The 13,119-nt window shown below is 38.2% G+C and overlaps 1 protein-coding gene across 1 annotated transcript in view; it reads left to right on the forward strand.

Moving 5' to 3' along the window:
* Window positions 1-472: 472 nt before the first annotated feature.
* LOC135257879 (saccharopine dehydrogenase-like oxidoreductase) overlaps window positions 473-13,119 on the forward strand; it is a 385,462-nt gene continuing 372,815 nt past the window's right edge. Inside the window, exon 1 of the mRNA XM_064341105.1 lies at window positions 473-1,479. Coding sequence (XP_064197175.1) covers window positions 1,389-1,479 — 91 coding nt within the window. The 5' untranslated portion in view covers window positions 473-1,388. The remainder of the gene's footprint in view (window positions 1,480-13,119) is intronic.

A 13,119-nucleotide genomic window follows, 5' to 3' on the forward strand; every position in this document is an offset into this window, starting at 1 on the left:
TCTGATAATATATTTTAAAACATAACGGCAGACAGTCAGCTAGCCTCGTTCAGGTTGAGGGGCTTTTCCGCACCGGACTGTCAATCAAATTGTAAAAATCACAAGACCGCTTAACTCTATGGTTTTGGCTCCAAATCGAGAAAATGGCCGCGCCCGCCATTGAGCTTCAAAACGTGTTTTAGAGACCCACGGAGAGTCAATGGATGACGTCACAGTAGCTTTGTCCATATTTTTTACAGTCTCTGATGCAAACTGTCCAACCTTTGTGTGATGTGACGTTAAGGCTGTGTGATTGGTTCGTCTACGGTACTTCGGTAGCCAATCACGGCGACCCGGGTTTTGATAAAATCAGGCTTCGCGCAGCTATGATGGTCAGTCTACGAATTACTCTTTGGAAGGGATGTCACAAATAAAGCGAAGCTCCCCGGGAGCGATTCGAAAACAGCAAAGCCAGTCTCCGTCTCTTTCGCTTTTTCGCGAAACCGCCACAATATATAAACGCTTTCATCGGACGCACCCGCGTTGCCAAGGTTATGCGCTTGGCCCTAAATTAACTTCCGGCCTGTGTTTGTTTATTATTGGGTTTGTGTTTACTGGCTAATATGGCACCGATTACAAACGGAGGGAAAGTTAAACTGATGAGCAGACTGACGTTGGGCTCAGGTTGTTGTGCTGTGGGGTGCAACTTGGAACAAATGCCATTTCGAAAATTTGTAAAAATACATTATTTAACTTTGTAACCCCACTAGGGAATTGTGAAACGAATTGCTTGAATCCCTGCGATTATTATAGCTGGTGCTTGCCCATTGTTACTTCGTATTTTTGAGAAATAACTGCACATCGTTACCTATCGAAATGTAAGTCCTGTAAAAATACACATAATAAACTGTATAAATAAATAAACCAACTTCATACATACACATTTAGTAATACTAATACCGGCTTATTTACTATATCAACTTTAGCAACACGCTCGTAATTATCTCATCGTGACCCATTAAAGCCAATGGCGCAGACGTTGCTTCATACTTTCAAACTGCTTTCCCAACGGCTATTTTGCGTCCTGCGACTTGAGTTACAACAGTGAATATGTACTGATTCCTAGACGTGCTGATAGGGACCACACTTTCTCATATTAACCTCAAATACACAAGATAGGACACTTGTACAGTATGCTAGCAAATTTATGTTAAGTTCCATTCATTTATATAGGGTTGTGGATACACGTCCCCTTAGCAACCAAAAGCTAGCGCTGGACCACCTCTGACTTATTTGCCAGCACAGAAAAAAAATCCTGAAAGTGTTGAAAAAATAACCACGGGAGGATAACAAGGACATTTTTTCCTACTTAACTAGGTACAGGTTGTTACCGATATTTCACCTATTTCATGTATAGTTGCAAATCAGTTTACGTTTTCCTGTCTGTCGAACGAAGGTGGTCGAATAGGTGCTCTCACTGTAGCACTAACCTTGTTTCAGGTAACAAACTCACGATAAGCGATAGCTAATAGCTAGCTGACCAGTAACAAGCCTTCAATAGTTATGAACAATTAGCTAACTAAATTGATTGTAGCTAGCTAAACGTAGCTAACATTGTATAAATTATACACAGAAACGTTAAATCAATGCTAGTAGTTGATACGCTATAGCTACGTTTTGAACGAACGTTATGATACCTGTTTCAAATGACTTGACAGCGTTACATTGCCTGATAATTTTTTGTTGTGGTAACCTAGCAAGATGACCCAAACTATTAAGAGCCACAATGTTTTTCCATCAATGCATGCTATACAAATAAATACCTATAGTAATTGCATTGGCTACACATGCTGCCCAGCACTAGCCCAATTTTGTGTCTCATGTAATCATCGTTTTTAAGCAATATCCTAGAAAAAGTGCACTTTTTACACAGGAATGTGCATGTAACCCAGAACAGTTATGGATTATGCAAGGAATGTATGATGCTCCACAAGGTGCAATACTGTCAACAGTTATCTGTTTCTGTCACTTGTTTTTCTGGTAGTGTAACGTTATCGCATTTGAGTTTGGCCAAGTAACGGTACTTTTCTTCGACTGGTAACCCCAAATAATCCTGGCTTGCCATAGTTTTAACTGGCTAGCTAACATAATTTACTTGTTATTTATTTTGCTTGTTATCAGAAATAGTCTAAAGGGACTCTGTTGTTATTGTTTGCGGAAGTCTGCCGGAAGTTAAGTTAGGGCCAGAACAACGCACATGCGCAGTAACGTTTGTTTATGTTGTTACCGTTGAAAGCGTCTATATATATAGAGTATATATATATATATATATATATATATATATATACACACATAGAGTATATATTATATATATATATATGCGCCTGTATCTGATGTTTTTATTGGCTGATGTACCTAAATGTCCAATGGGGAGATGTATTCTATGTGGTTCTGGAGCATTTACGATGATGTAATCAGGCAGGAAACAGAAGAAGAAGGAAAAAATTCAAAATCCATTTTGGGTCTTTATTGTGTTAATATGTGAAGTTATTTGTAAATTCTGTTGAAATGGTTTCAGAGGGTGTTTTTAAGGGTTGAGAGTCTGTGGTCATTGTGGCTATTTCTGTAGGGAATCTGAAAAGTGCCAAACTCTCAGTGCTGTCTGAACGTCGGGGAAGCAATGAAAGACAGTGCCATCCAGAGTGCATGCTAGGCTACTAAAAGTTTGTTAGTAAAAGCTTTTTGAGAGGATGAATAATTACTTTTCTTTGGCATGGATCCATTTGACGACATTATCGGGCGAGTTCGTTTAGTCTTTGAATCTGTCATTATGCTCAGAAATAGCTAAACCATTTTATTGATAGGTTTTGAGTTTCTGTGCAAACCCCCGAAAACACGCTGGTATAATAAAACAATGACGGTAATACATATATAGCCCACTTCGTTCCGTTGCTACCATAACATAACAAACTATCTTGTGTCTCCAGCTGCAGTTTCTCGCTGCAATTACTAATATTGAATATAAACAAAAGATGCAATTTATGCTGTAGTAAATAATACTACTTAAATATTACGGTACTCTGAGCGCAGTACGCAAGTAGCAGGGATGGCGAGTTGATATTTCGTTTTTAGACTGCGTGCTGTTCTTGTTTGTGTTAGTGTTAATCAGTTTAACCTACAGGGTCCAAGTTGAACTATGCGGTTGTTCCCTGCACTTGGAACAGTACTTCTCTCTAGGGTTTTCGACACGCTTGTTCCTGGTTATGGTTATACACTTTGTTGCACGTCGCTCTGGATAAGAGCGTCTGCCAAATGCCTGTAATGTAATGTAATGTAATATTCCGTAGCAACAAGATAAACCCGACATTAGCCCTAAAATATGCCAATACAGCAGTGAAAACGCTGCTCACTGAATAACGAAATAAATGAGACAGTTTTTAAAAAAAAAATTAAACCATGTCATTCTACAGTCAATATCTGGGACTAAACATTGAATAAATATACAATCTTACCATTGGTTTTATGCGTAGAGATGTCCCTTTTGCGACTGAGTAGTCATATATTGTCTTGGACAATCCGTTTGTGAAATATACGCGCATTTGTGATGCCTGGGTAAGCTACCTTCAAAAATAGCTGTGCGTAATACCACACCTGTTGCTTACGGCGTTGTCGCCCTTTTTAGTACAATTTGGCTTGATTTACAATTAATTTATTCAGTAGGTGAGGGTATAAGCTTTCTAACGATGTATAACATGTTTGATTTTGCTTTTGGAAAAGCGTTTTATCGCTTTTTATTAAATAATACGGTAGGCTACTCTGCGCGCAGCACGCAGGTCGCGAGTTGATATTTCGTCTTTTGTTTCGTTTTATCTCAATGTCGTATTTATTATTTGAAATGTGTATTTATGTGTTATTATTCTATTTTTCTCTGAGATGCTCTGAAATGTGCATTCTCTGCTAAGATGAGCAATGGATTGGAATATGTGTGTGCGACGCCTATTTTAGTTGTGGCGCGGAAGCGCTGCAGCTCTGCATACACGCCGGACCATTTAAATGCTGTTTTATACTTTTGCGTAGTCTGCATAGTTTTCGTTGTGTGCGGCACACGCGAAGGGCCAAATCATTTGTGCGACATATTGCACAGGTTGCGCAGGCCACATAATTACAATTTGTTACTGACCATTATAGTTCAAAAGACAACACCTTCATTCGTATTTCAAAACCTACTAAATACTGCACCAATGACCACAAAAATGCTCAGCTAGATGTAACTTGTTGCAACGAAGACATTCACCTAACAAAAGCGCTTTTAGTCGCATATTTAACGTTGCCTATCGGTTTTGTGAATCAACTGTTATAACCTGTTAGTCAAAGCCATATGCCAGTGACCTCATGTCAGCAGTCAACCAATCATCTTCTTTACGGCGTATGCAGGCACTGGTTACTAACTACGCGCTTTTAATTTCTTGAGGAGGTCTGCGTCTGCAACCGCCGCACATGTCGCACATTTCGCACAACCCCTACACTGACCCATTTTTACGTGTACTATGCAGAAGTATAAAACAGCCTTTAGTGTTCTTCATGAAATTAAAAAATTTGGAAATACAACGTATAACTTATAAAATATAATCACATTATTGTGAAAAAGGACAATTATGAGGTGACAATTATTTAATAATTTCTAAATAAAATAAAGTATTTATAAAATTATTAACCAATATAATTATTTATATATTTATTCATATAATTCCATATTTATTTATTTCATTTTGGCACGTTTAGTCCTCCATACGTGCTGATGCCAATTAATGAACCAAGATACACCAGCAGCATGGGTGAGGAGGAATGAACTGGCAGAAGATTAGCCTAGTAACCAAGCCTGGTAGCCTGGTCAGCAGACTGGTTTATTTGATTGAAAGAAGTCCACAGTTTCCCAGTAAACATTGCATTTATTTGACAATTTAATTTACCTTAACACATTGCAACGTTTTTCAACTACACTCCTGGGGTTTTTTTTTTTTTTTTTTCAATACGATACAAAAAGCAGATTATTTCAAATTTCCAAGTTTCCACAGAAATTAAAACCCCATTTATTTCATGTGTAACTATAAATAAACAAAATGATTTTAAAGAGAACTAAAAAAAAAAGTCAAATTAAGAAAATTAAACTTTTTTAAAAGTATGAATGAAGAGGTAAATTTGTCTTCTAAAATCCGCCATTGTGGTGGAGACCACATAGAGACTAATACATAATTCACTGTGTTACCTCAATACTGTTATTGTCCAATGTTACGGGCGGAGATGTGTTGTGTTAATCAAACAAAATTCTGTTAAGAGACTCGCTGTTTGGTGATGTGGGACTCCTGCGACTGTTGTTTTTTCCTGGTTCTGTGGAGCTTAGAAATAAAACGACATCGCGTTTTCTTTGCAGTCAATAAAGTCTCACTGTTCTTTTATTTCCCATGACTCCTACACTGTCACATTAAAGAATAGAAGATGGCACTCTGACTGGTTGATTGGATGTTATGCCCAAGACTCATGTATCAATTAATTAAGCCACTATGTTCATCTCTTGAACTTTGTGGCTTTATTTTGCAAAAGTGGATCTGACCATGCCCTTAATGAAATTGAGCATTTTAGGCCATACGCTAGTTCCTTAAAATGCAGCCCTAGAACAGGGAAATTGTGATTTTATTGGAATAAGAGTAGCTCTCCGCCTGATTGAAAGGAGGTCTCAGCCAAATGTCTACCTGTACTGAGTGCAGAGATATAGCCTCAAACTAATGTGCATGCTCCAGGCACCTGCTTTACTAAAGACGACAATGTGCAATGCTTGCAGTGTGTGGTCGGGTGTCAGACAATGGTTGCCACTTTGAACACAAAAGCAGGGGCCGGTTGTTACTACTTGGCCTAGAAGCTCTTCAAGAGAGAGTAACATACTTGTTGGCAAGCTAACCACTCAGTTTACTTTCCTGCTTAAGTTCTACTGTCTGGCAAGGAGAATTGTATGATTGACATTGTTGACATTCCCCCATAAGAGAGAGAGAGCTGATACAGATATTCCCCACATCTGTGTGAATATATTTCAATAAATTATCTTAGAAAATGATCGTATATCCATTTTTTTGTTATTTCTCTTAATAATACATCAAACGTGAAATGCACCAGACCTGTTTTATTACCAGTGGAAGTAACAGAAATGATGAATTAAACATTGAATCGATTAAAATGCTATTAAATTAAAAGTTGAATCAAATAAAATTCAATTTAATTAAATATTGCATCAAATACTATATTTAATTAAATTGCATTTATTTTATGCAATATTTAATTTAATAACATTTTATTTGATGCTATATTTAATTTGCTTGCTGTTTAATAAATTTGATACACTGCAATTACAGTTGACACCGCTTTTATCAATTCACTGCTGCTTTCACTACCATGTTTATCAATTCGATGGCAATTACATTTTCACCAAGTGTCAATCAAATTAACCCCCCCACTGTTGTTTGCGTTATCCAGCCAAAGTCTCTTGAAAATTCTGAAGCCGTGGGTTGAACCCAACAACCAAAGGAGTGGGATGGGGGGTGGGGGGAGACTCATGTCTCCCGAGAGTTGGCAACACTGCTATCCAACCGCAGGATGTGCACAGACCTGTTTTTGCGCATAGTATGGATAAGTGGCCATTATGAAAAATATGTCTGCCGTGTGATTTCAGTGTGCATGACATTTTGATAAAACAAGCTTTAGGTGACTTATTATTATTAGCTGGTTAGCTAGCTATGCACACATAACGGTTAGGTAGCTCCATATGCCTGACAAAAGTTGCTGTATGTCAATTACTGTCACACAGGTAAGCAGTTAGGGTAGGCTAGCGCCATGTTTGCAACTTTAACCTACAATAGTAGCTAACTAGTGTCCACTGTAGCTGTGAATGTTAGCTAGCTTGTGACTTTAGTTCCCAGTCAATCACTGTTGCACTTAATAGTATCCTGGGCTAGCCCATGAACATATCTTGGTTGAACCAACACATCCAATTGTGAATATTTGACAATCAGTTTATGCTCTGTTCGAAATAAGGGGGAGCAAATACCTTATGTTCGCGATCGCAATCTCCCATCTCTTAAACCATTCTAGAAACAACCCTGGTTCTGAGATGGCCCTATTTGCAGGCCAAACTATGTGAATATTAGCTGTGCTGCTGGGTGAATTTCCCATGTTCTAATACCTTGTGTAGGGATGGTTGAAAGGGCCAAAAATGTCCAAATGCAAGAGAAAACAGAGAAGAAAAAAACAGCCGACTGTGAACTAAAATTTCAAGCTAGCTAACATTAACTGCTACAATTGGCAAAGGTTAGCTACTTCTGTACCTGTGGCGCTAAAGTGGTACCTTAACTGCTTACCCCCATTATGTGACAGCTGACATAGGCTGTCAATTGCTGCCACAATACCTAACTGCTATGTGCGCTCAGCTAGGCATCGCAACAGTCGATCCGTAGCCTATGTTGACGCAGCAAACTCACTTGTTCTAGCTGTTTTTATTCATATGAATGGTGATATGATAATAATGGAATGTAAAGAATTTTTGAGCTCAATGCCAGACACAATGAAGTCACACACCAAACATTTTCCATAATCAGGGCTGGCCCGTGGTGTAAATGCTCTATGCAGTTGTTTAGGGCCACAACCGCTAGGGAGGGGCCACACGACCACGAGGGGGGGGGGGGGCCACACGATCCAATGTTTATCTAAGGTAAATAACGTTATTTTCGTAATTACGTTATTCATCCCCTATCGCGGAACTGGCGGCTCACCCCGGCTCAACAGAATCCATATAATCCAGATAGTCCGGCAAGAGCTGTCAAGCGTCAAATGCATAGACCTAGGCTATGTCGGTGGGTGAGATCTTTTGGTTGACAGTCTCTAAAAACATGTAACTGCCATCAAATTGATATTAGTATGATAATTAGTATGATAACGTATTAATGTCGCATTAAGCCGCAATGAATTGATTAAAGCGGTGGTGATTGGATTTGCTGTCCATCAGATTGATTAAATTGTAATCATATTAAATACTGCATCAAATAGAATGCAATTAAATTAAATATAGCATCAAATAAAATGCAAATAAGTGCAATATTGTATTTGATTCTACATTTATTTTAATTTCAATTCAATCAATTCAACATTTAATAATTTTTTGATTTTGCAATATTTTATTTGATTGCATTTTATTTGATTCAGAATTTCAGTTTAATCGATTCAGCGTTTAATTCATTATTTTTGTTACTTCCACCCCTCATACTACTTGACTTGTCATTTTAGTGGAATAAAGGCAGAAGTAGCCTACGTGGGTCTGAAAAAGCAATTTGCAGTATTATCAGTTCAACTGCCAGTTAAAAGTGAAATATTCTCAATAAAGTTGTCTCCAAGTCTACTGTCTACAATTTGTTTGTGCATTGCATCACTTAGTGTCTACCACAGGGGTCAGTTACCTCAATTCGCCCTGTCAATCTACTCTAAGAATGGACTTAAATGGTTACAGTAAACAGTTTGTCAAGACTGTGTGTTGTTCTTTTTAAAACACGTGCTTGTGATGCTTGAGTAGCAATCACACCAAAGCATATAAATTGCCCAGGGTTTATTGTAGGCATGAGTGGTTACGTACCAGTAGTGACTTGTGGGGTCTAGAAGAAAGAAGGCAAGGTTTTTTATCTCAGTTTTTTAGGACTACATTACATTACATTACATTATAGATTCTTAGCAGACGCTCTTATCCAGAGCGACTTACAACAAGTGCATTACAAAACTCAGAGACAAGCGCTTTACAACATTCCTGCAAGAGAGCTACAATAGGTATAACTTTGCAAAAAAGTGTGAATTGTACCTTTTTTTTTTTTTTAAATATATATAAATTCCCACCCCCCACCCACCTAGTTGTAGATGAACCTAGTTACATGAAAATAACATGACGCGTGGTTACTCAGTTGAGGTTTAATGGATGTTAGAGGGTAGTGGGGGGTGATGAGGTGAGATGTAGCTTGAAGAGGTGAGTCTTCAGTCTACGTTTGAAGACGGCCAGGGTCTCTGCTGTTCTGACTTGCACAGGAAGGTCATTCCACCACCGTGGGGACTAGTTCTGCCTAGGTATGTGTCTAACCAAGGCAGTCCTAGTGCTACCCAGTTTTACTGCTATTCTAAGGTAATGCAGACACCAAAACTGCATTCAAACTATTTTGTATGAAATTTTTAATAGTCCAAGTTCCCACACTCACTGAAATCCAATTAATGATTTAACGAGCACATTTACTTAGATTCTACTGCCACACAGCCACCATTTCAGACCAAGCTCAGTCAGCTGGCAAATGCCACCTACAGTTGAAACCAAAAGTTTGCATACACCTAGGCTAAAGATATTCAAATTCAGTTATTCACAGCTCCATACATTTCGTGTTACCATACATTTCTTTTGGCAAGCCAATTCGGGTATATACTTTGTTCACATCAGAGGTAAGTTTTAAAACAATTGATTAGAGACAGATCTATTTCAGCTTTAAATCACTATATCAGAATTCCAGTTGGTCAAAAGTTTACATACACCAAGTTCACTGTCTCTTTAAACAGCCTGTAAGATTCCAGAAATTGATGTAATAACTTTTTAGAAGCTTCTGATTTTTCTGGCCAATTGTCATAATTAGGGGTTAATTGGGAGTTAATTGGCACCTGTTGTTGTATTTAAGGGCCTACCTTTAGAGCCACTGCCTTTTTGCCCTTGATACCATGGGAAAATCCAAGCAACTCAGCCAAGACCTCAGAAAGAAAATTGTGGGCCTCCACAAGTCCAGTTCCTCTTTATTAGCAATTTCCAAACAACTGAAGGTACCATGAGCATCTGTACAAACAACTGTATGCAAATATAAAAATATTGGGACCACACAGACACTGCATCGTTCAGGAAGGAGGTACAAATTAACTCCCAGGGTTGAACAAACTTTGGCCTGAAAGGAACTGGTGAAGGAGTTGGAGGCATCAGGTACCAAAGTATCTGCATCCACCATTAAGTGAATCATACATCACCATGGCCTGAAAAGCTGTCACGCAAGGAAGAAGCCCCGACTCCAAGACCAGTATAAAAAAGCCAGGATGAAGTTTGCAGGTGATCACCAGGATGAAGACCTAGCCTTTTGGAGGAGTGTTCTCTGGTCAGATTAAACAAAAATTGAACTGTTTGGCCACAATGATCAGCACTATATATTGAGTAAAAAGGATGAGGCTTTTAATCATCCCAACTGTGAAGCATGTGAAACTGTGAAACTGGCAGCATCATGTTGTCGGGGTGTTTTGCTGGAAAAGGGACTGGTGCACTTCAGAAAATAGATAGGCATCATGAGGAAGGAGCATTGTCTAGAAATACTGAAGCAACACCTCAAGACACCAGCTAGAAAGTTAAAACTTGGTCCCAACTGTGTCTTCCAGCAGGACAATGATCCTAAGCACCAAAGTTGTAACAAAATGGGTTAAAGACAACAAACTGGAAGTACTGGAGTGGCCATCGCAAAGCCCTGACCTGAATCCCATAGATAATTTATGGACTGAACTTAAAAAGCATGTCCGAGCATGAAGGCCCACAAACACCAGTTACACCAGTTCTGTCAGGAGGAATGGGCAAATATTCCGGCAATGTAAACTTTTGATGCACTGAAAATCTGATATAGTACATAAAAGCTGAAATAAATCTGTCTCTTAGCTATTATTTTAAAATTACCTATTATGGAAATAAAGTAGATACCCTAATTGACTTAACACAGGAAATGGTAACATGAAATGTATGGAGTTGTGAAAAATTGAGTTTGAATGTCTTTAGCCAAGGTGTATGTAAACTTTTTTCATCAGATATCATTTCTTTTTGTACTGCATTTGTTATGAGTTAGTGATAACAGTAATTCATATAAATGTGGGCTATGAGAGACATGCATACACATTACATGCATGCTAACACACATTCTAGCTGAAAGAAACGCATAAGCATGAAGTCAGTCATTTTCCCTTTATCATGAATGACAAAGAAATTAAAGTGTATGTCAAATTTTTAAATGGAAGCATTTTAATGGGCTATTGTACACGACAGACCTACTAATTGCCTGTATGTTGGTAGAGGACATAAAATGAATTGATTTAGAAATGTGGCATAACAGCATGGCGACAGTAGCCTAGTTAAAAAGTATGGAACAGTAGAAACAACAGAATGATCCATTTAACATTGTCACTTGAGAAAATCAAGCCTGCTGTGAAGAAGTCCTTATCTTGCGCCAGTTTTTGTATGGCCGGTAATAACGTTACCTACTGGACCAAAGTGCAACGCTGATTTTACTGTTTCTGTTAATTTCACAGCCGTCTCCAGTAGTAAAATTATGCAGTCGGTCTGTCGTGTTGTTAGCAAAGGTAGCTAACATTAAACTCCGTAAAATGCTGAAAGCGGAACTGTTTAAAGTGTGGGTCTATTTTATTTGTATTACAGAAATATACATGAGTTTCCTGCAAATATAATGCGGATGCAAAAGCAATAATTTAAATGTTTTATTTTTAGTTACCCAGCAAAGCAGTGTAATGAGTGAGGAATTTTCATGAGTTTGAGGGAAAATTCAAACCTGGCCTGTCACACATCCAAAACTGTTGCAGATAGACGCACCGCCCAGTGAGCTACTAGTGAAGGAGACGTAGGTACAGCAAAAAAGTTGCTCTTTTAAATGAGCGCACTTCTAGATACGTCATTTTGCATGTGCATCCTATGAGTCATTAGCAAGGTAGCTAATGTTAAACTCAGCCAAAATTCCAAATCAGAACTCTCTAAAGCATGGATGTACCTTATTATTTTTGTGCTTATTCATTTCACAGCCATCTGCATTACTAACCTTATACATGCGGTCTGTCATTTCATTAGCAAGTTAGTTAACATTAAACTCGGTTAAAATGCTGAAAGCTGAACTGTGTAAAGTCTGGGTGTATTTTATTTGTATTTCATAAATATAAATGAGTTTCCTGCAAAGATTATGGAGATGCAAAAGCAATAGTTTAAATGTTTTTTTTAGTTACCCTGCAAGGCTGTGCAATGAGTGAGGGATTTTCATGAGTCCAAGGGGAGATTCGAACCTAGCCTGTCAGTCATCCAAAAGTGTGACAGACAGACACACTACCCAGTGCTGGGGAACAATAGTTTACTTCAGGGGGGGAAGAAGGAAAAATGGAGGGAAGAAGGGAAAAGAAAAAAATGAAGGAAAAGAAGAGGAATTAAAGCTGCAAGCGGCATTGGGAGGGGTCCAAGCATTGGCCCCATCGCGCCCCCTATGGAGCGATTTTAAAATGGCTTTTTCCTCATGATCATATGCCTTCACCCAACATATCTACTGAATATCCTGATGATTGTATAAAATATTGATGACTTACGGCCAATTTTGTGCTAAGAGATGCTGTCGGATGACTTAGTTGCGTCGCCATGGATGTGTCCTGGCCGCTTCCCGTAAAGGCCTTTACTATGTCGTAACACTTAGATGGGATGTTGTAACACATATATGGCCCAGCGTGTATGTACAGCTGCAGCGCTTCCATGCTAAAAAAGGCGTCACACTAGTGTTGTCACGATACCAAAATTTTGACGTTCATACCAATACCAGGTGTAGTATCACGATACTCGATACTGAAATAATATTGATTCAATACTTAGTACCTAACAATACTGAAAATACCTTCATAGATCAGAAACCTAATGTCCAAAAGGGTTGACCTCATTTTCGAATTCACAGTTTATTAAAAACCTGGTTTATTAACAACCTTTAAGTTGAAGCCTGTTCAACATATTAATAAGCATAGGCCTATAGTGTTACAACACTAAACAATAGAAAAATATATTAAATATATTTCAAAAATTAAACAATTGTAAACTAAATCATCTTTAAACAGGTCTTTCACTTTTAAATAGATCTAAAAACAGCATATTTTAATAACAATACAGCATCTTCCTATAATAAAATATTTCCAAATTAGAACACCTATTACTACTGAAGTGAACTGAGTTGAAGCTTACGCTGTATCAACGAGTGAGTGCACAAGTGCAACGTCACCTCACTTGGCAACCTTAGT

Source organism: Anguilla rostrata, chromosome 6 (genome assembly GCF_018555375.3).
Source record: "Anguilla rostrata isolate EN2019 chromosome 6, ASM1855537v3, whole genome shotgun sequence".
Taxonomy (NCBI): Eukaryota; Metazoa; Chordata; class Actinopteri; order Anguilliformes; family Anguillidae; genus Anguilla; species Anguilla rostrata.